This window comes from Borostomias antarcticus (genome assembly GCF_949987555.1).
Source record: "Borostomias antarcticus genome assembly, chromosome: 9".
Taxonomy (NCBI): Eukaryota; Metazoa; Chordata; class Actinopteri; order Stomiiformes; family Stomiidae; genus Borostomias; species Borostomias antarcticus.
This window is the reverse complement of record NC_140242.1, coordinates 7,214,901-7,236,152: the sequence shown is the minus strand read 5'-3', so window position 1 is coordinate 7,236,152 and position 21,252 is coordinate 7,214,901. Positions and strand designations below refer to the sequence as shown.

Genomic DNA, 21,252 nt, shown 5'->3' with positions numbered 1-21,252 from the left:
AGCTCAACGGTACTGAGCTCCTGCGGCAAAATCAAAACAGCACTGGATGAGCACTATTTCAGTCCAAGTCAAGCACTGGATTAGCATGTTTAAATGGGACCGTGTGAACACTGCACTGCTGGTTTGATTAAATTAGCTTTGGCAGGAGGGATGACAAGACAAGAGCCATCCATCCAATCAACACCCACGCTGAGACGCTGAGGACAGGGGAGGAGAGGAAAGATGACTGAAGAGGTTTTGAAACACAAAATACAGAATCTCTCTTTTTTTTAAGTGTCACAAAGTCAGATGAATGATCTAGAAAGCGACATGTACAGGGACACTGATGCTGTTTAAGGCATCAAAACATGGATGACATAACTGCATTAGTATGTGATTTAGCCCTTTTCATAGTTGCTCAATGAAAAGTTGAATGAATGAGAGAGAGAGAGACAGACAGAGTGATGGCTCGGTCCTCCAGACACACATCTGCTGGATAAACTGGACTGGATTTTATGAAGAAGAATCTGAGCTAGCCGTCTTAAGACATGAAATGAAAAAGGCTCCAGCCCACTGTCTTCATTCAAACATTTTTCTTACTGACAAAGGTTCAAGTACCGGAGCGTTGCAGTAATACAATTTGTTAAAATTTACATCACAAGACGTGTGCAGGAGCCTTTTATCCTTAAATGCATTTCCCTCCAACGCACCTGTCCACAAGACAACTCAGGTGTGCATAGAACCCCCAAATCATTCATCACCATCACTTCAATCATATGCCCATATAAGGATACAATAACATTAAGAAAGACTATCCAGGAAAGTTAGCTCAAAGATCCTGCTGTAAAAGACAGACTCAAGGAGGCTCATCCAAACCCCACAGAGTAAGAAAAGCATAAATAACGTATATAAAGTAATCGTTCTGTGACAGGGGTCCTCTCAACACATCGAGTGACCCCTGAACTCTCACCTTTGACTTCTTCAATCTGAGTAACACCTGAACCCTCACCTTTGACCTCTGGACTCTTGAGTGACCCCTGAAACTTTGCCACTGACCTCTCGAGTCTAAGTGACCCCTGAACCCTCACCTCTGACCTCTTGACTCTGGCATACAGCAGCGGAAAAACATTGCAATAGTGCAGTCATGACATCATCATTCCCAGTATGAGGTCACTAAAACCTCACATGACCAGTAGTGTTTTTTCTCTTCTAATCTCTCAGCTGCACACACCCACATACACACCCCCACATACACGCGCGCACACCCCCACACACACACCCACATACACGCACGCACACCCCCCCACACACACCCCCACACACACACCCACGCACACCCACATACACACCCCCACATACACGCGCGCACACCCCCACACACACACCCACATACACGCGCGCACACCCCCCCACACACACCCCCACACACACACCCACGCACGCACGCACACCCACATACACGCGCGCACACCCACATACACACACACACACATACTTGCAAACACACACACACACATTTTAGCTACCCAAACTCAGACTCAAGGAGGTGGACATAGACTCCATGACATCACATGAACATGAACACATAGTGAATATATAGGGGTTTACAGGAGAGTAAGACTCCTAGAACTGACTGAATAAATACAGTAGAATAGGAAACTGACCATAGTCCAAAAATAAACTAGCAGAATGCAAACTTTTTTTTCCTCACTTTTTTTTTTTTAAACCGTTTTTTCTGACAAAGCTAATATCTTTGAAAAGAATCCACCACAACTTGACCACTAACGAAACACCGTTTCCCATCATCGAGGACAGAAAACTATGGCATGTTTGGTTTCATCTTTGTTCTTAAATAAGCACTGGTCTCTAGTTTTAAAAGCTTGAGCATTAGAGTATTAGTTTCACACCTGTAAACAATGGGAGGAGTCAGCCCTAAAAGTGGGAGTTCCTAGAGCAGAAAAAAAAGGAGGTTTGTTCAAACCGACTTCAGCTGCAACGCCTGACGTGCTCGAGCACATACTCTGGGAAGTGCAGACTGCACACCTGCAGCCCGTCCAGTTTGCAAGGCATTCTGGGATACTCGTCCTCCTTCCACTTGTTCTCTTCCGGGTCGAAGGTGAGGATGGAGTCACTGTAGTGGCCGTTGTAACACAGGCCGCCCAGCACCATGATCTGTCTGTCCAGCACGGCCACCCCGTGTCCGCTGCGCCCGATGGGCATGGATGCCAGGATGGTCCACTCGTCCGTCTCCGGGTCGTACACCTCGGTGGACGGGCAGCCCTGGGACTCGAAGGACGCCCTCAGGATCACGCACACGCCGCCGAACACGTAAAGCTTCCCATTGTGGGAGATCATCTTGTGGAAGCAGCGGGCGTAGTTCATCTTCGACTTGTTCTCCCAGCAGTTGGCGTGCGCGCTGGGGAGGAGCGGGCTGCGTCCCGCCCGCGTCCTGTGAGTGTCCGCTCCCCCCGAGCCCCCGACCCCCCCGCACACGCTCCCTCCCCCTCCCCCTCCCCCGCCGCCGCCGCCACCCCCCGCCTCCCGCCCGGGGTCGAACACGCACACCTGCTTGGAGGTGGAGGACGAAGTGATGCCGCCGGTGATGTACAGCTTGCCGTTGAGGACCGTCCCCTCGTGGCCGTACTTGTTGACCGGGTACGGGTCCACGAACTCCCAGCGGTCCTCGGTGATGTCGTAGCGCTCCGTGGAGTAGAAGGTCTCGTCGCGCGTGCGGCCCGCCACGGCGTAGATGAACTTGCCGATGACTCCCACGGCGAACTCCGACCTGGGAGATTGACACAAATGAAGAAGAAGAAGAGAGTTCGTCTTTTTAAGTCTGCTACGATGACCTGGTTTTTCGAAATCGAAATGAACGAAGCGCGGAGGCGGCGCGGACCTGGGCACGGACATGTCGGCCATGCGGAGCCAGGAGTTCTGGCGCGGGTCGTAGCGGTAGACCTTGGAGGAGGCGTGGAACTCGCCGTCTGGGCCCAGCTCCTCCCCGCCCAGCAGGAAGGCGAAGTTGTTGACGATGGCCAGGCAGTCCGGCCGCAGGGGCACCTGAGGACCCTCCAGCTCCCACCACACCTGGGGGAACACACACGCACACACACACACACACAACACCACGATCGGCGTCCATCATATTCTAAGTCATCTTCTATATCCTCAAAATCTGATAAATATTCAGGCATATTGAACACAACATTCCAGGCACCAACGTAGCGTAGAGAATGTGAGCCCCCAGTGTAGCCTACAGACGGAGAATAGCCAGTCTGCGCGTTGTGCGCATGCGTGCTGGAGCAAGTGGGGAAGCTAATTGGTTTCTAAAGACGTTTCTAAAGATCATATTACAGAGGCATGTGAAAAACCACAACAAGCCCTCGCTCTATGTAAGCACAACTAGCGATTCATAAAGACAGATTGATGAAAACCGTTTTGCGGCAGAAAATTGATTTTTTAGAAGCTGCATTCTCAGTGCCCCGTCCGCCGCCATTACATGGATATACTTGGCTCGCGCTGGATTTTAAATTTCTTCTACAGGCCTCCGAATTACACCAAAGTTATCTCGGTGAGTGAAACATCTTATAATATGCCGTAAATAAGGTCCAGGTTGTCAAAAACGAGCATTCTCCTTTAAGACATTGAGATGACACGCCAGAGATCATACGCCACACACACCAGACCACCCCCCCACCCCCCCGACACACACACACACACACACACCTCACCTTAAAACAAACCGCAGACCTTATTTCAAAAGATGTTAAGGCACTGAGATGACACGCCAAACACACCAGACCTACGGCGCGCACGCGCACACACACACACCACACCACACCACACCACACCACACCACACCACACCACACCACACACACCTTAATACAAACCGTAGACCTCATGATTTCAAAAGATGTAAAAATACAGAGGACACGCCACACACACCAGACCAATGCCACACACACACACACACGCACACACACACGCACACACACCTTGGGCCGGTGCAGGAGCAGGATCTTGCTGTTGACCATGCTGTGTCCGATCATGCCCCTGAACACGGCGGTCTGCGTCCGGAGCGAGCGGATGCGGTTGGAGCGCGTCTCCACCAGCGGCTGCTCATTGACGTCGTGGAAGTAGCTGAGCGCCTGGTCCACCTCCTGCCTCAGCTGCCGCGAGTAGCGGTAGAACTCCGAGGTCTTCACCTGCAAGGGTGCAGGGGTCGAAGGTCAAACTAACCCGGTACGTGGGGGGAAAAAATCAATTGCTGTGTGGGCGTGTCTTTCACCTTTTCAAAGACGTTGTTGGGGGTCATGAGACAGAAGCGCAGGGATTGGACGATGGTGTCGGTGTGCCTCCAGCGGCGCCGGTCGTGTCGTAGCCAGGCCTGCACCGCCTCGTACAGCTCGATCTCCGGGAAGCGGCTCAGAGCGTCGCTGTCGAGGTACGCCTGGCGAGAGGGAGGGAGAGATACAGCAGCCCTTACATGTGGTGATGTACATTCAGCTACATAATACTTCATACAAACACAACACGATACTACAAACTTTGGCAACTAATTAAGATTGCACATTCTTTATTTATGACTATGGACCAATACATCAAAATGGTAAATGGACTGCACTTATATACCACCTTAGCGGCACTCAAAGCGCTTTACAATGGCCTCTCGTTCACCCATTCACGCACCAATGGCGGTAGCTGCCATGCAAGGTGCTAACCAGCTCATTGGGAGCAATTTGGGGTTAGGCGTCTTGCTCAAGGACACTTCGACATGTGGACAGTCGGAGCTGGGATTCGAACCGCTGACCCTTCGATCATTGAACGACCCGCTCTACCGACTGAGCTACAGCCGCCCCGTAATAGTGTCAGAAGTAGGAATTCTAGAGCAGACAGAAGAGAGAGAATCCAAACCGATCTGGGACGCCAACGCCAACTACAACTCTCCGCACCTGCAGTCTCTCCAGGCTCAGGTAGGACAGGAAGTCAGGCCTGCTCATCAGCGGGACGAAGTTCTCCAGCAGGAAGTTGTCGAGCTGCTCCTGGACGCCCTCCACGCCGACGCTGAAGTCCTCCAGGAGGCGCATGACCTCGGCGCAGTTCTCCAGGCAGATCTTGGCCAGCAGGAAGGAGCAGCAGAACTCCACCGCCTCGGTCAGCTGCACGTACATGGCCGCCTGGGGGGGGGGGGGGGGATGGATGGAGAGATGGATGGACGGAGGGAGGGAGGGGGGGAGAGGGAGGGATGGATAGAGGGATTGATGGATGGATGGAGGAGGGTGGAGGGATGGATGACGGGAGAGATGGAGGGAGGGGGGGTGGAGGGATGGATGTAAGGAGAGATGGATGGAGGGAGGGAGGGAGGGAGGGGGGGTGGAGGGAGGGAGGGAGGGAGGGAGGGAAGGGGGTGGATGGAGGGAGGGAGGGAGGGAGGGGGGGTGGAGGGAGGGAGGGAGGAAGGGAGGGAGGGAGGGAAGGGGGTGGAGGGAGAGATGGAGGGAGGGATGGATGGACAGAGGGAGGGGATGGAGGGATGGATGGAGGGATTGATGGAGGGATGGATGGACGAATGGAGAGATGGAGGGAGGGGAGAGATAAAGAGAGAAATAAGCATGGTGAACTTCCCCACTGTATACTGTCTAATGTTAGTGTACAGCGCTTTGTGTCTGACAAAACCGCCAACTGAATTCAATGTATTCCCCCTCTTATTACTGAGGTGTGTGTGCGCTTGTGTGTGTGCGCGTGCGTGTGTGTGTGGTGTACAGCACCTGTAGGATCTCCTGGACCGTAGGCATGCTGAGCTCCAGGGAGCCGTAGTACATGAACCTCAGGACGTGGCCGAAGCCGGCGGCCGTCAGGCCCTTCATGTGGATCTTGTCCTGGTCCCTCTCCCGCATGTCTGCCGTGAACATGACCCGGAAGTAGTCGCTCTGGGTGGCCAGCAGGGCCTTGTGGGCCTGGGAACGAGGAGGGCCAAGCGTTAACGCAACGTTATTTGACATTTACACCATATATGTACACATAACCGCCATGACTTCTCACTGTGTTCTTCTACTGTATGTACTATGTATGTTACACCTGTCTGGTGTAGTGTTTGTGTTTTGACTGAGTGTGTGTGTGTGTGTGTGTGTGTTGTGTACGAGTGTGTGTGAATGTGCATGTGCGTTTTGTGTGTGTGTTTTGTGAGTGTGTATGTGTGTGTTTTGAGTGTGTGTGGGGGGGGGGGGCGTGGCCATTGCTACCTGGAAGTGGTGCTCTTCGATCAGCAACGTGACGTCCAGCAAAAGACGCTCCTCGTACAGCGCCCTGAACCCCGAGGACACACTCCCATCATGCACCTGGGACAGGTACACCTCCACATCCCCCCCCGACATCACACACCTGGACAGGGGGCCGGACGAAGCAGGGGGAGACGCAAGAGGAGAGAGAATGAGGGAGAGGATGAGGGGGAGGATGAGGGAGAGGAGGTGTCAGGACAAGTCAGAGGAAGCAGTGATCTGGGTCCCCGTTTACGCTTGCTCATCATCTTAAGATTTTGTGTGTGGGTGTTTGGGTGTGCGCGTTTGCGTGCATGTGTGTGAATATCTCTATTTCACACCTCAGCCCTTCGGTAGCGGCAAACGTAAATTCTCTCTCACTGTCACACACCCATTCACACATTATTAGACACGCGTGCAAACTCTCGCACATTAGCAGCACACAAACGCTACTACACACTGACAGACAGACATGCCTGCAGACGCATATGGTTCCACAAACCAGAACATAGGCTATATATAACCTACACAAACACCTGCATGCACAATCACCTGTGTACTACACACACACAAACACACACGCGCATACACACGCGTGACAAACACACAAACGCATGCATATACACACACAATGCACACTCACCTCTGATTGGCCACGGGCATGTCAGAGGGGGGTGTCCGAGCCAATCAGAGGACAGTGCCCCTTGTGTCCGGGAGAAACTAACAATGGCACTTTTCTGAGGAGTGAATCACCTAGACAACAAACCCAACACAACCCCCCCCCCTCCCCATATTAAAGCATGAATGTCTGCAGTCATAAAAAAATATATATATATATATATATATATATATATATATATATAAAAAACCTTAATGTGTTGAAATCAAGCACCTACCCTGGTTTACACACTGATTACACGTGATTCTCTTAAATCATAACCTCTGAACCTATACCCTAGCCAGGCAAGTTGTGTTTAGATAGAAATCCAAGCAGGAAAGATAGCCCTTGCTCCTGACATAACTAGGTAAGAGACAGACAATATGATGGAAGCCCTAGTTGAGAGGGGATGCATTCACACCAGAAAACATCTGAATATCACCTATACAAAGCATTATAGTTCAACTAAAATTATATGAATGAAGTCCTGCACACTCCATGCAGTGTTCACCTTTCTAATTAGGCTATGTCAAGTGAGTGGCGTTTCTAGTTTTGGAAGGGGGGACTGAGGGAGAGGTGATGATAAAACGTATGGTCAGCTGTTACCTTTTTGGGCCCGGGTGGACAGGGCTTCACAGACAGCGCGCTGAGGGGCCGCTCACATTTCCTCTGCTTGTGTTTGCCTTGATCTGGTGAGAGAGAGAGCGATCAAACTAGTGAGGACAAGGGCACCCTGCCACGAGTTCTTCTAGACCGGTACAGTAATACTCACGCCACACATAAAACAATAAGATGTTGGCTGTCTACAACTCTGACAGACAACTGGAACACATGAAGTGAATTCGAGTGTGGTCATACAAAGTGGTGACATTCAATCAATAAAGCCGCCACCGCGCAAGGAAAACAAAGGCGTTAATATGCTACACTTTTCAATTCCGTGGGATCATTTGCACAATGCCGTAGAGCTGACGATGCTTTAGCAAGCTAACAGCAATGAACGGCATTTTCCGCCAAGCTAGATATCTCTGCTTGAGCTCACGACTGGCTAAGCACTGTGCACTTTAACTATCATTAACATTAATTAGCTGCCACTGACATTAACTAGCTAGGTAGCTAGCTAAGCTGGCTAGCGGCAGATTTCTCTTTTCACAAGGCCATTCGTGGGATATTCAGTGTAGTATGACATGCAACTAGCTAGACAGTCTGATGATACAAGACACTTGTATTGTGTTATTGCACACACGAACCGTAACGGTGACGAGTTACAAATGTGTCCAGACGGCATCCTGATCTTTGGTAGTCGCCTACTAGCTGGCTGGCTAAAGGTCTCACCTCGGCGATGCGAGTCCCCACAACCCCTCTTCGACCAGGCAGCTCTGGGTCCTTCGGACATGGGTTGTGGGTCTGAATCCGGGATCAAGAAAACGGACAGTAAAAACGCATTTCCTTATAGTCAATTAGAACACTCCATATTCTTCAATTTGGCTTTAATTGTATTCAATATCAACACACTACTTGTCTACGGAGTCTATATCCATCGCCGACGCCATATTATTCTCTGCACTAGCGTCATATCCCGTTGGAACGGAACTGAAGGGCGTTGTGCTGCAGTGAACCTGCTGTCCATCTCAACTCTTCAACTGGTCAACATCAGGACCAGTCACAATAATGATGAATAGACTGGTTACTGCCAGGTGAATGAGACAATTCTCTACTGTTGAGCAAGCTAAATTTAGGCGTTAGCGCATAAACGTCATGCAATCAATGGCATCTTGGCTTTGTTCCAAGAGTGTATTGCAGTTTGCTAGTGATGCTGCTTTGATGCCAGTGCTGGTGTCATCGCATACAGCGCTAGACTGATCCTGGGTCTGGAAGGAGCTATGAGCCTCCTCCATAACGGATTTACATCCTTAAATCTGATGTCAATCGATGTCGCAAACCATGTAGCAAACCATTTATTAATCAAACGTGGATGCTTGATATGGAAATGCAGACCATAACAGAAATCACACCACACATTGGAAAGGCCAGCCCTAGAATTAGATGACCAACAGGCTCCACAAAACTGGGAGGGGCCTCCTGTAATCTGAGGAAGCTAAATTAGATGGTGTTCAAGTTTTTATTTTTCATATGCAACAAGTAGGCCTACATGTAAATTGGAATTATTAGCCCTGCTCCTCTCCACAGTTGCTTATTAGTTCCTAAATTCCTGACTAAACAATATACTATAAAAATGGAAGATGCTCGCACACTGACATGAGACAAAGAGAATGTCCACACTGAGGGATGCAAAAATATATTCTCATTATTTTCAAAATACGGTGCTGTACAAAAAATTTGTGCTACCAAAGAGTGAGAAAAAAGAGAGACGGGAAACGTTTCGATAGGATTACCTTCGTCAGTCTGCAATTAAGGCAGGGCACAAACCATCCCTATTTATCCCAGCAGGGCTACCAATTAGCAGGTTCTTAAAGGTACAGGACCAAGAGCAATGACCAATGGCAAAGGGATAATGATCCAGTTACAATGTTACAGGGCATAACAATAATAGATCGCCACACAGAAAAAAGTAGGCTATTTTCAAGTCTCAATATAGGCTACTGTATGCAGTAGCCTAAATGAATGAGGTAGGCTACAGCAGTAAATGAATGTACTTAGCCTACTTACAACATAGTCACAATATATAGCCTAATCTTTAGCATTATCGATTGTTATTTCAAAAGAGGCAGCACCCAGTTCAGTGACTTGCACATAATGATTTAGGAGTGTTACCAACAACAGAACAGTAAATGTAGGTTAAATGTATTAAATCAAGAAGTTTCAATAACAGCTTGTCATTAAGGCATGCAAGGTGAAGCGTTTTGAAAATCCATTTGCACTCAGCCTGTAGCAGACGTTGCACCTTCCATTTTTATCTTATATGCTTTTGGCTCACACACCTGATAAATAAAAATATATGTATTTTGTATATATAAGTTGAAAAGAGTGCAAACTATTTTTCTACTTTTTAAACAATATAATATAAATGTGAAAAAATATATAATATTAACTTTAACCTAAAAATAAAGACTAGATATGAATAGGCTATAATACAGTTATATCCTAACCCCAATAGGTCTATATAAATATTAACCTGAATCTAAAAAAAATACCTAAACCTAAGTCTAAATCTAAAAATATTATAAGGATATGAATATAATACAGCAACTGCAGGCTACATGTGCAACGTCATGTTATTTATTATCTTATTGTAATGTAATTATAGTCCAGAATCTGGGAAAACTCATGATGGCCCAAAAGGACCAGCAGTAGGCAGCAGAAAACTAAACTACAAATTCATTTTGATGACATCACCACAAAGGGACGGACCCGACACACGTACCCGTTGTTCTCCTTATTTATTTTCTGATAAAGAAATTAAACAAATATATCCACACGTGCATTCGTATTTTATATCACAGTTTTGCACTGCCCGAAGTCAGTAAGACCTTTTATTCTGTAAAGAATTTGTGAAATAAGAATATTGCATCATCCATTAAGAAAGGACCCCTGTCCTCTCTTTCATTCATCAGTTTAGGAACACATTATACACCTCGTTCAAAATATATTATATGATTTATATAACCATTTATTACAACTAGCCATTTGTAAATACTGAGGTTTCCGAGAAAATTACACGCGGATGATATTGTTGTTCATTAAATGATTGAGGCAATCGCTGCTGCCTGCTCAAATTCCTTTTTCGTTCAAGATGGCGGGCGACGAGTCTGGAATAACGCTGGGTCAGCCTCATCTTTCCAAACAAGATCTAAGTACTCTGGTGAGTGTTCATCTATTTGTTATCGATCCTATGGATGGCAGGGATTAGGTATCAATAAACTCGACAGAGAAACACGAGTTGCCGTGTAGTTGCCAGGCTCCGGGAAGCCGGTGTAGAACCACCGCCCGGCACATGACAGCAGTGGACGGCGTGCGGATGCTATTAGCTATTCCCGTTCATTGTCAGTGGCGGTAGCTACTGGCTAGCATAACGTTAGTAGTAAGCTAACGTCATCATGTACATTTTAATCGTTATCCCAAAGACCGATGATTTGGCTAGTTTTAACAGTTGTTTACGTGTAGTTGTCAAACCTTACTAAGTAAAGCAGCTGTTCACTGTTTATAATCTTGACTTCTTCAGAGTATTGTCAAATTAGCCACAACTCGAACCAGCCTGGCTGTGTCTTTGCCACACACACACATTGCGATGTTTCAGTAATTTATCTTAACACATTTAGAAATCATGCAAATATAATACTTTTTTTTCTCTCAAATCAGGATGTTTCCAAACTGACCCCACTCTCGCAAGAGATCATTAGCAGACAGGCCACTATCAATATTGGTAAGAGAATCTCACCACTTCCCTAATTATTCCACTCCCCATGCACACCTTTTACTTTTCCAAAATGTCCCACTGAACACTCCTCCTCACCTGTGTCCCCGTCTCCCCGTAGGCACCATCGGTCATGTGGCCCACGGGAAGTCTACTGTGGTCAAGGCCATCTCAGGCGTGCACACGGTCAGGTTCAAGAATGAACTGGAGAGGAACATCACCATCAAGCTAGGCTATGCTAATGCAAAGGTAAGCGCTGACGGAAGGTAATTTCACAGATAATTAAAATGCTCTTAACCGGCATAATTATATACTCAACAGATCAATCCGAAATGTCACTTGAATTTACCTCTTCGAAAATGTTCCTTTCCTTTGCCGTCTTCCCTCCGTGTCCTCGTCCCCTCCCTCTCTCCTCCACCCCTCTCAGGTGTATAAGCTGGACGACCCCGGCTGTCCCAGGCCAGAGTGCTACAGGTCATGTGGTAGCAGCACTCCTGATGAGTTCCCCACAGACATCCCCGGCACCAAGGGCAACTTCAAACTGGTCAGGTAAGACTCAACAGAAAGACAGCTTGACATGCTGCACAAATGGAGGACTGAGCTTTCATGTAACTGAGATCTTTGTTTTCATGTTAACATACTGAACATATGACCTCATGAAAATGTGGAAAAAAGGTCTAGTTGTGAAAAAGCTTCCTTTCAGTAACATCCTACCCGCCATCTCCCATCTCTCTCTCTCTCTCTCTCTCTCTCTCTCTCTGTATCGACCCCCCTAGGCATGTGTCCTTCGTGGACTGTCCTGGTCACGACATTCTGATGGCCACCATGTTGAACGGCGCCGCTGTCATGGACGCAGCTCTCCTCCTGATTGGTGAGACTTCCCCCCCGGATCTATAGACATCTAACCCTCATCGGTGGCAGTAGGCCTAACTCCGTTGACGGCTGCCCTGTGAATGAGGATCCATTTCTAGAATTGGTACATGGCTGACTTTGAATATTTCACTGCAAAAAAGGTCTCACGATCTCAAGCGTCGTTCTTATCATTGAAGAGGATTTCGGGCTCAGGTTTTATTTGTTGCATGTAACGTACAGTGTACAATCACAGTAAAATGCTGGATCTGTCCTGTCCTCCTCTCCCCTCTGCCCCCCTGCTCTCTCTCCTCTCCCCCCTCTCTCAGCGGGGAACGAGTCGTGTCCCCAGCCCCAGACGTCGGAGCACCTGGCGGCCATAGAGATCATGAAGCTCAAGCACATTCTGATCCTGCAGAACAAGATCGACCTGGTGAAGGAGAGCCAGGCCAAGGAGCAGTACGAACAGATCCTCGCCTTCGTACAGGGTCAGCGCGCTCACGCTTTCATAAACACTTGAAACACGCTCAGTTGTGTGTGTGTGTGTGTGTGTGTGTGTGTGTGTTCAAAGAATTTCATTAATCGATAACTGTTTACCTTAACAAAGAATAGTCGATTAATTGATAAGAACGTCCCACGCTGGACTGCGCTTTGCTAGCTTCATTTTTGTTTCTTCTTCCACTGTTTTGTTGAAATTTCCCGGCATCCCAATTAGCCTCCACTACATGGTGTGGCGCCCTCATCTGCAGTCAGACCCTAAATCATGATTACATTTCACGCAACTCCTGTTAATAACGTCTGTTCGTTCAAAGAAAAAAAGCTCCATTCCAATAACAAACAATTAATCGAGTAACCAAATCTTAATCGAGTAAATTCTTATCGGCAATTAATCGATAGTCGATTAACTGTTAACATCCCTACCTTTGAGTATGCTTGCCATCCCTACCTTTGAGTATGCTTGCCCCCTCACTCCAGGCCTTTCTCATTGAAACACTGCTCTTTGTGTGCATGCCTCCTCTCTGCCATGCTTTGTTTATCCCATGTTCACCCAATTTTCTAGCCTATTGACCCTGACAATCCTCCCCCCACTACTAACTGTTGTTGGTGTCGGGGATGCGAAGGAGAGAGACGACTCTTTCAGCTCATGTGATTCCACCACCAGACAGGGTCGCCGTAGCGCGGCCAACCCCTCGAGCCGAGGTCAGACTAACCATCCTCAGGGAGCGGCCACACTCGGATCTGGCGAGACCGGGGCGCCAACCGCAGGTCCCCGGGGGGAGGGCGGCCGCACCGAAACCGCCGCCGCCGCGCTCGTCTGCGCACGCGTGTAACCCGTCACCTCCGTCTCCTCTCTCCGCAGGGACCGTGGCGGAGGGCGCTCCTATCATTCCCATCTCCGCCCAGCTCAAATACAACATCGAGGTGGTGTGCGAGTACATCGTCAAAAAGATCCCAGTGCCCATCAGAGACTTCACCTCCGAGCCCAGACTCATCGGTAAGAACCTGTGTGTGTGCGCGCGCAGTCAGCCGAGTACCCGTCTACTAAATCAAATCAAAATGTATTTATGAAGCATGTTTTGTTGCACTACTGCGTGTCTTGGAAGCTTATGGAATGCGTGTGTTGTAGTGATCAGATCGTTTGACGTGAACAAGCCGGGATGTGAGGTGGATGACCTGAAAGGGGGCGTGGCAGGAGGCAGTATTCTGAAGGGAGTGTTGAAGGTGAGATCACTCTTCCCCTGGACAGTCACAAAAGTAGGGATTTCATTTCAGGCACACTTTTAAAAAAACATTTTTTATTTTATTAAACTTGCCTCTCTGTCTCGGTGTCCCCCAGGTGGGTCAGGAGTTGGAGGTGCGTCCCGGCATCGTGTCCAAAGACCACGAGGGGAAGCTCATGTGTAAACCCATCTTCTCCAAGATCGTCTCTCTGTTTGCCGAGCACAACGACCTGCAGTACGCTGCACCAGGGGGACTCATCGGTACGAGTTCTCTGTCTGTCTGTCTTTTCTCTGTCTGTCTGTCTGATCATTACGCATGACAGGTGCATCTCTGGGTGCAGTCTGGGATTTTTCTGCCGATTGACGTTCTGCGGGGTTGTGATTCCCGTGTGTATGCTCTGGTGGGATGCCAGGTTCAGTCGCGTGGATGTGTACTTCTAAGTCGCTGTGTGTGTTCCAGGCGTGGGCACCAAGATCGACCCGACGCTGTGCCGAGCGGACCGCATGGTGGGCCAGGTGCTGGGCGCGGTCGGGGCGCTGCCAGAGATATTCACCGAGCTGGAGATCTCGTACTTCCTGCTCAGGAGGCTGCTGGGAGTCCGCACGGAGGGGGACAAAAAGGCCGCCAAGGTGAGCGGTGCATCCTGGGATCTGAAGTCGTTTGATTGATGAGCCTGTGAGGGCTTGAAACACATGAAGAAGAGCCTGCGAGGCCTCCAAACATATTTTTCGAAATGTTAGAATTTTATCCAAAAAAAATTGGGAGCTGCCAACATCGTTGCGAGACTTCCTGCATGACATCAGTTGCCTTTTTTGACTCGGCACCTGGAAAAGAGATGTGCATGTATACTCTGATTTCTCTGAAAAGGAGAAGGAGTACAATTTGGGGGTTTTGTGAGTGGTTCTTCTGGTTTCTGAATGAGGCAGATGGATGTAGAGAGGGATTGAGAGGCTGAGCAGCTCTCACTGTGTGTGTGTGTGCGCGTGTGCCCCTGCAGGTCCAGAAGCTGTCTAAAAACGAGGTGCTGATGGTGAACATCGGCTCACTGTCAACAGGCGGCCGCGTCAGTGCCGTGAAGGCCGACCTCGGCAAGATCGTACTGACCAACCCGGTCTGCACCGAGGTGGGCGAGAAGATCGCCCTCAGCCGCCGTGTGGAGAAACATTGGCGGTGAGTCTAGGAGGGAGAGGCCTCTTCATACAATTCAACTTGGGCACAATGTTGTACACACACACACACACACACTGATGTATAGACACAATTTTTATAGAAGTATCCTGAGCCCTTTTCATGCTTGTGTCTCATTGGCCCTCTCCTCACTCTCTAGTCTGATTGGCTGGGGCCAGATCAGGAGGGGCGTGACCATCACACCCACAGTGGACGATGACTGAGTAGCCAATCAGGGAGTTTGTGTCACCATGGCGACGCTCCTTTCAACGGAATGACACACCCATCTTCACACTTCATTCTTGCTGCCGACGGACGTAGGGAGGGCGGAAACGCGAGGGTCTTTCTCAGTAGTCTACAGCGGTTTCCTCGCTTTGTCTCCATTCCTGCATCAGGCTTGAAGCATCACAGACTGGCTCGGAATCAATTCCGCCGACTCTAGGCTAGGTTGCTTTCACTTGTCCTGTGTTTTCGGACAAGTCCAGAGGAAGGAGTAGACAAATTGAGGAGGCCACCCACGACTATTGAGATGTTCCCTCAGGAGGGGGGTGTATGGCAGGTCCTGGGTTTTTAAGAGGAGTATCTCCCAAAGCAGTGCTTGGGCCTACTCTGTTGGAAGCAACGCTCACATCATTGGACCGAAATGCAGCTTATAGGGCCTATATTATTCACCATTTATTCTGCATGAGAATTGTATCGGTTCTACTATTATGCTGCATTTCTATCCAAATGTTCTGTAACATTGCACCCACCAGTGTAGGCCTATGGTCTGGTTTCTACTTAACACAGACGAGAGGGGAACCAGTGCTCTTTATGCTGTGCTGTCTACAGCTTTCAGTGGAATCTAATAAAATACATTTGGAAGAAATGTCTGTCTTTGTGGTCTGTCCAGCTCTGTGAATCGTCTATAAAATATATTTTTTTATTTATTTTGACAATCATATTCGTGAGGTGGTCCCGTTATTTACATACCGCCATGGTTGTTTACCAAAGGAGTTGAGAAGTTTGAACACTTCCGGGAGGATCCACCTGAGGAGCACGAGACGGGCCGACGTCACTGGTGAAGAAGCTCTGCTCGCTCTTTGATACTAACGTTACCGCTGATCATCTTGTCCATATTTGGACAAAATTGCACGCTCAATTCACCTGAGGAGGTACTTGATTAATGCATTATAGGCTATTTGACGCTAGTTTTGTCTTATCCGACTTCGCTGTTACTGGGCTTAGTGCAGGCGTGCGCGGTTACGGCATCAAAGTCCGATTTGCACGAGTACCGAAGAAACAGCGAAACGGGTTCAGCTGACTACTGGTCTCTGATGTTTTTTTATGACCTTTTAATTCCTGGTTTGTGTGCAGATGCTCTCAATATTGTCACTACACTTTTAAACATTCTGTAGCCTAGGCTACAGTGAGAGATTCAAATGCTGGTGTTGTCGCTGCAGGGCGCTGCCAAGGTGGAGGTTGGAGAATGGAGTCTGCAGGTATGTTGAACTCTTCAAAAATAAGAAGAGTTAAACCTTCCTTGTGCTATGAATATTATGGAGATTTAAGTCTTCATATTTTGATTTGTGCTTGCTTTGACCAGCACCTCCCTCCATGGATAACGAGTGCTCTCTCTTTGCTCTTAGACAACTGGCTACGTCATCATCCATCAGTAATAAGTAACCTGTTAATAAGTATATAAATAGAAGATGGGTCTAGGATTGTTTCCAAATTCATAGTGTGGAAAAACGGACTCAAAAGCAACTGCTTCCATACACCCCCATCACCTCAGGGTCTGTGCCGTTGTCAAGGTCAGTCACGTGATTTGTGATGGGCTCGTCTAACTCTGATTGGTCAGATGGGCAGCGAGGGAAGGAGGCGGGCCAGAAGCGTTCTCCCTTCGACCTCATCATGAACCAGATCCGCCGCAAGCGCCCCAGCTCTGACAGGAAGACGCCCTCCTCCTCCGGCCGCTTCCTGTCCCGCCTGGCGGAGGGCGGAGCGCTTCCTGAGGACGCGGAGGAGAAAGAACGAGGAGAGGGGACAGGTGAGAGGAGGAGGGAGGAGGAGAGAAGGGAGACGTGATAGTGTCCTGAATTATGGGATTATCATACAAACTCTGATTATACACAACGATAATCAGTCATATTTCGTCAATGTGTCCCAGGTGTCTCTCCGGACGCGGCGGACACACAGGAGAGTGTTTACGCCAGAGGATGGGGGCGTGTCTGTGTGTTTGTCCAGAGGCTGGGGAAGAAAGCTGACAGCGGGAGTCTGAGTCTGGCTCACTGTGACCTCACTGCTACGGACACACTGGAGCTGGGTGAGTTATGTACACACACACACACACATATACATACAGGACAAGAGTCATACATTAGTTTCACGCGTTAATATGTTTTCGATAACTCTTTATTTGAAGGTGTGTGCATAAGACTGACATGACACTTTTTTTGTGCGCGTGCGTGAGGCAAACCGTGCACATGAACGATTCATGCCCACAACAGGGCTTGAGACTGTGACCATAATGGTTGCACATGCAAGAGTGTGCAAGTAAAAAACGCGAGTGCACAATGATCGTGGCTGTTTTCGTGCATATTTCCATATCAGAAGATTCCTACATGGGTCATGTCATGGTTATGACAGTGTCATGACAGTCTTCAAATAAAGTTTTCTAGCCAGACTTTACTCATCATTTGTGCTCTGTTTCCTCCCCCTCTCTCAGCTACGCTACTCCAGTTCTTGCCTCAGCTGGAAGAGATGGACCTGTCCTGGAATGAACTGGTTGGAGGTTCACTGCGGGCCGTGACCTCTCACCTCCAGAGTGTGGGCGGGCTCAGAACGCTGAGGCTTTGCAGCTGTAGGCTGAATGATGATGACATCAGTGCTCTGGGTGGGGCTAAAAACTCTGATCACACTTTTACATAACGTGTTTAATTGACGGCATAAAATTGTCTTTGCATGTGGATAAACCCACGTGTGTGTCTGTGTGCGCGCGTGTGTGCGCCTGTGTGTAGGGGATGCTCTGGAATATGTCCCTTTATTGGAGGCTGTGGACCTATCCTGGAACATTGGTGTTGGGGGCGGGACTTTGCCAGGCTTATTGGGTAAACTCCCCCCATCTCTGAGAGAGCTCCATCTGGTGGCCTGCCAACTCACTGCAGCTGACACAACAGCACTGGGTAGGAGACCCGAACCTACTTGGGTATATACATGAAAGCCAAAATGTCACATTGCTTTAAATGTGATATAGATAACATTTTTATGTAGACTAATCATTAAAAAATATATATAAATATAGATTTTCTTTAATCCACAGAGCTTTTAGAGAATAGAGCATTTAGAAAGAATTGGAATAAAAGTATTGCTTCCCCCCCCCCAAGAAATGCTTGACTATTAATCATTTAAAAAAAATGGATAGGTCCAGTATGAATGTTGTGTTTATCTGTCTGAGATACAAGGCTTGTTAGCCAATAGTGTTACACCGTTGGTACCCACACGGTATCTCTGTGTCGGGAGCGATCATGTTTCCTAATACTAGTCTTGTTAGAGTTTTTTTTTATTAATTAATTTTTTTAAATTTATGATTGTCTATATAAGAGCGTTATCTACTGTGTATCACCTGTAAGGACCAGCACAGGACATTGCTCTTCTTTCTCAAGCTGTATGGTTAATGATCTCTATAATATATATCTAGTATCAACCGTTCTCTCTCTCTCTCTCTCTCTCTTCCTGATCTAGGTGGTATGGGAAGTGGTTTTCCCGACCTGTGTGTGTTAGACGTGTCCTGTAACCCTCTACTGGTTGAGACAGAGGACGGAGATGCTGGGGGTGTGGGGGGGCTCGCCTCCTTCCTCTCTCACTCTCCCTCGCTCACAACCCTGCGATTACACGCTTGTGGCCTGACACCAAACACCTTAAACATTCTGGGTAAGGGGCCAGTTATTCTGTGTTTGAGAGTATGAATGAATCCTCTTATATTATGAATGTATAGATAGGAAAGCCTCAGTAATCCTAAAATGCTGTGACGGATGTTGTTTGCCCCACTTTCGCAAAGGTGGTTCGCTCCACTGCCTCCCCTCCCTGCGGGAGTTGGACCTGTCCAGTAACAAGTACCTGGCAGGAGGGTTGTCACTTCTTACCCCTCACCTGGCGCACCTCACACACCTTGAGAGCCTCAACCTACACCTCTGCTGTCTCACAAACGCAGACCTGGGTTCCCTAAGTGAGTCTGGTTTGTGTGTTTGTGTGTGTGCGCGCTTGTGTTTGTGTGTGTGCGCGCGCTTGTGCGCCTCTGTGAAAGAGAAAGTCTGTATGTGTATGTACCAAAACTTCCCACTTCGAATGTACACTCATATGTGAGCAAGCCTATTGTTTTGGTCTGTAGTCCAGGTGCTCCCCTCTCTCTCAGAGTTGACAGAGCTGGATGTGTCGTCCAATAAGGAGGTCGGAGGGGCGGTCAGCTCTCTGGTCTCCACCCTACCGCTGTTACAGATGAGACGCCTCCCACTCAACAGCTGCTGCCTAAACGAGGATTCCTTCACCGCACTCGGTACTCACCTAGCAATGTCTGAATTATTTTCAGATTTATTCAAAGATCTCCAAGCACCTGGATTTACGTAATATGCTACAGATGTGTCTCAACAACATACATATTCTTCAGATCTCATATCAGTGTATGTGTGTGTGTGTGTGTGTGACAGCCTTGGCAGTACCACATCTGCGAGCGGTGGATGTTTCTTGGTGTAAGGTGGTGGGGGGACGCCTCGCGCTGCTGTTGGGCTCCCTGCAACCGTCGGCCATCCAGGAGCTAGGCCTCAGCAGCTGTGACCTCACCACCAGCGACCTGCATCAGCTAGGTGACACGAACACACCCAGTCACACACACTCCTCAACAATGCACACACCCAGTCACACACACTCCTCAACAACGCACACACCCAGTCACACACACTCCTCAACAACGAACACACCCAGTCACACACACTCCTCAACAACGAACACACCCAGTCACACACACTCCTCAACAACGCACACACCCAGTCACACACACTCCTTAACAACGCACACACTCAGTCACACACACTCCTCAACAACGCACACACCCAGTCACACACACTCCTCAACAACGCACACACCCAGTCACACACACTCCTCAACAACGCACACACCCAGTCACACACACTCCTCAACAACGAACACACTCAGTCACACACACTCCTCAACAACGAACACACTCAGTCACACACACTCCTCAACAACGAACACACCCAGTCACACACACACCTTAACAACGAACACACCCAGTCACACACACTCCTCAACAACGAACACACCCAGTCACACACACTCCTCAACAACGCACACACCCAGTCACACACACTCCTCAACAACGAACACACCCAGTCACACACACTCCTCAACAACGAACACACCCAGTCACACACACTCCTCAACAACGAACACACCCAGTCACACACACTCCTCAACAACGCACACACCCAGTCACACACACTCCTCAACAACGAACACACCCAGTCACACACACTCCTCAACAACGCACACACCCAGTCACACACACTCCTCAACAACGAACACACCCAGTCACACACACTCCTCAACAACGCACACACCCAGTCACACACACTCCTCAACAACGCACACACCCAGTCACACACACTCCTCAACAACGCACACACCCAGTCACACACACTCCTCAACAACGAACACACCCAGTCACACACACTCCTCAACAACGCACACACCCAGTCACACACACTCCTCAACAACGCACACACCCAGTCACACACACTCTTCAACATTCGTTCTAGTCTCCGCTACTCTAATCTCGCGTGTCTCTCCACCTCCCATCTTCCTCCCGTCTCTGCAGCGGCCGTGGGTAGGCGGGGCTGTCTCTCCTCCCTCCGCGTGTTGGACCTCTCCTATAACGGCAAGGTGAGGGACGAGGGCTGGGCGGCGCTGTTCGGGGCAGGCGGGGGCCTGGGGTCACTGGAGGAGCTCGACCTCAGCCTACGACCTCTGGCCTCTGCCCCCGCTACGACCTGGCTCCCCTCGCTGCTCTGCGCTCTGCCACGCCTCGCGGCGCTGGCTCGTCTGGGCATGCAGCGGTGGACCCTGACAGCCCAGGGGAGGGACCGGCTAAGCCACGCCCTCAGGAAGAGGAGCATCCTATTAGAGTGGGACACGCCCATGTCGTCCTCGTCCGTTAAGGACGGGCTGGATGAGATGCACACAGAAGAGTAG

At 49.0% G+C, this 21,252-nt stretch overlaps 3 protein-coding genes across 7 annotated transcripts; 2 read left to right on the top strand and 1 right to left on the bottom strand.

Moving 5' to 3' along the window:
- Positions 1-1,812: 1,812 nt before the first annotated feature.
- On the bottom strand, positions 1,813-8,376 carry klhl15 (kelch-like family member 15). 5 transcript variants are annotated; one of them, XM_084443032.1, is made up of 9 exons: positions 8,229-8,376; positions 7,486-7,585; positions 6,224-6,362; positions 5,750-5,938; positions 4,934-5,158; positions 4,270-4,431; positions 3,977-4,186; positions 2,876-3,066; positions 1,813-2,764 (listed from the first exon to the last, which is right to left on the bottom strand). In XM_084443032.1, exons 1-9 carry the CDS (start codon positions 8,287-8,289, stop codon positions 1,966-1,968), a joined length of 2,076 nt encoding a protein of 691 aa, XP_084299158.1. In that variant the 5' UTR covers positions 8,290-8,376; the 3' UTR covers positions 1,813-1,965. The 5 variants fall into 5 exon arrangements, with proteins under 5 accessions (XP_084299158.1, XP_084299161.1, XP_084299159.1 ...); XM_084443035.1 differs by having other exon boundaries at positions 7,513-7,585; XM_084443033.1 differs by having other exon boundaries at positions 6,224-6,397; positions 7,533-7,585.
- A 2,271-nt stretch (positions 8,377-10,647) lies between these two features.
- eif2s3 (eukaryotic translation initiation factor 2, subunit 3 gamma) lies at positions 10,648-15,864 on the top strand (the record flags this gene model as incomplete). The annotated part of the gene is made up of 12 exons (XM_084443052.1): positions 10,648-10,716; positions 11,214-11,277; positions 11,390-11,517; positions 11,696-11,817; positions 12,045-12,139; positions 12,447-12,605; positions 13,478-13,612; positions 13,745-13,839; positions 13,955-14,099; positions 14,299-14,468; positions 14,837-15,009; positions 15,167-15,864. 12 exons carry the CDS (start codon positions 10,648-10,650, stop codon positions 15,228-15,230), a joined length of 1,419 nt encoding a protein of 472 aa, XP_084299178.1. The 3' UTR covers positions 15,231-15,864.
- A 610-nt stretch (positions 15,865-16,474) lies between these two features.
- Positions 16,475-21,252, top strand: lrrc31 (leucine rich repeat containing 31; the record flags this gene model as incomplete). The annotated part of the gene is made up of 10 exons (XM_084442809.1): positions 16,475-16,487; positions 16,847-17,035; positions 17,156-17,311; positions 17,714-17,881; positions 18,006-18,170; positions 18,730-18,918; positions 19,046-19,213; positions 19,376-19,540; positions 19,692-19,847; positions 20,879-21,252. 10 exons carry the CDS (start codon positions 16,475-16,477, stop codon positions 21,250-21,252), a joined length of 1,743 nt encoding a protein of 580 aa, XP_084298935.1.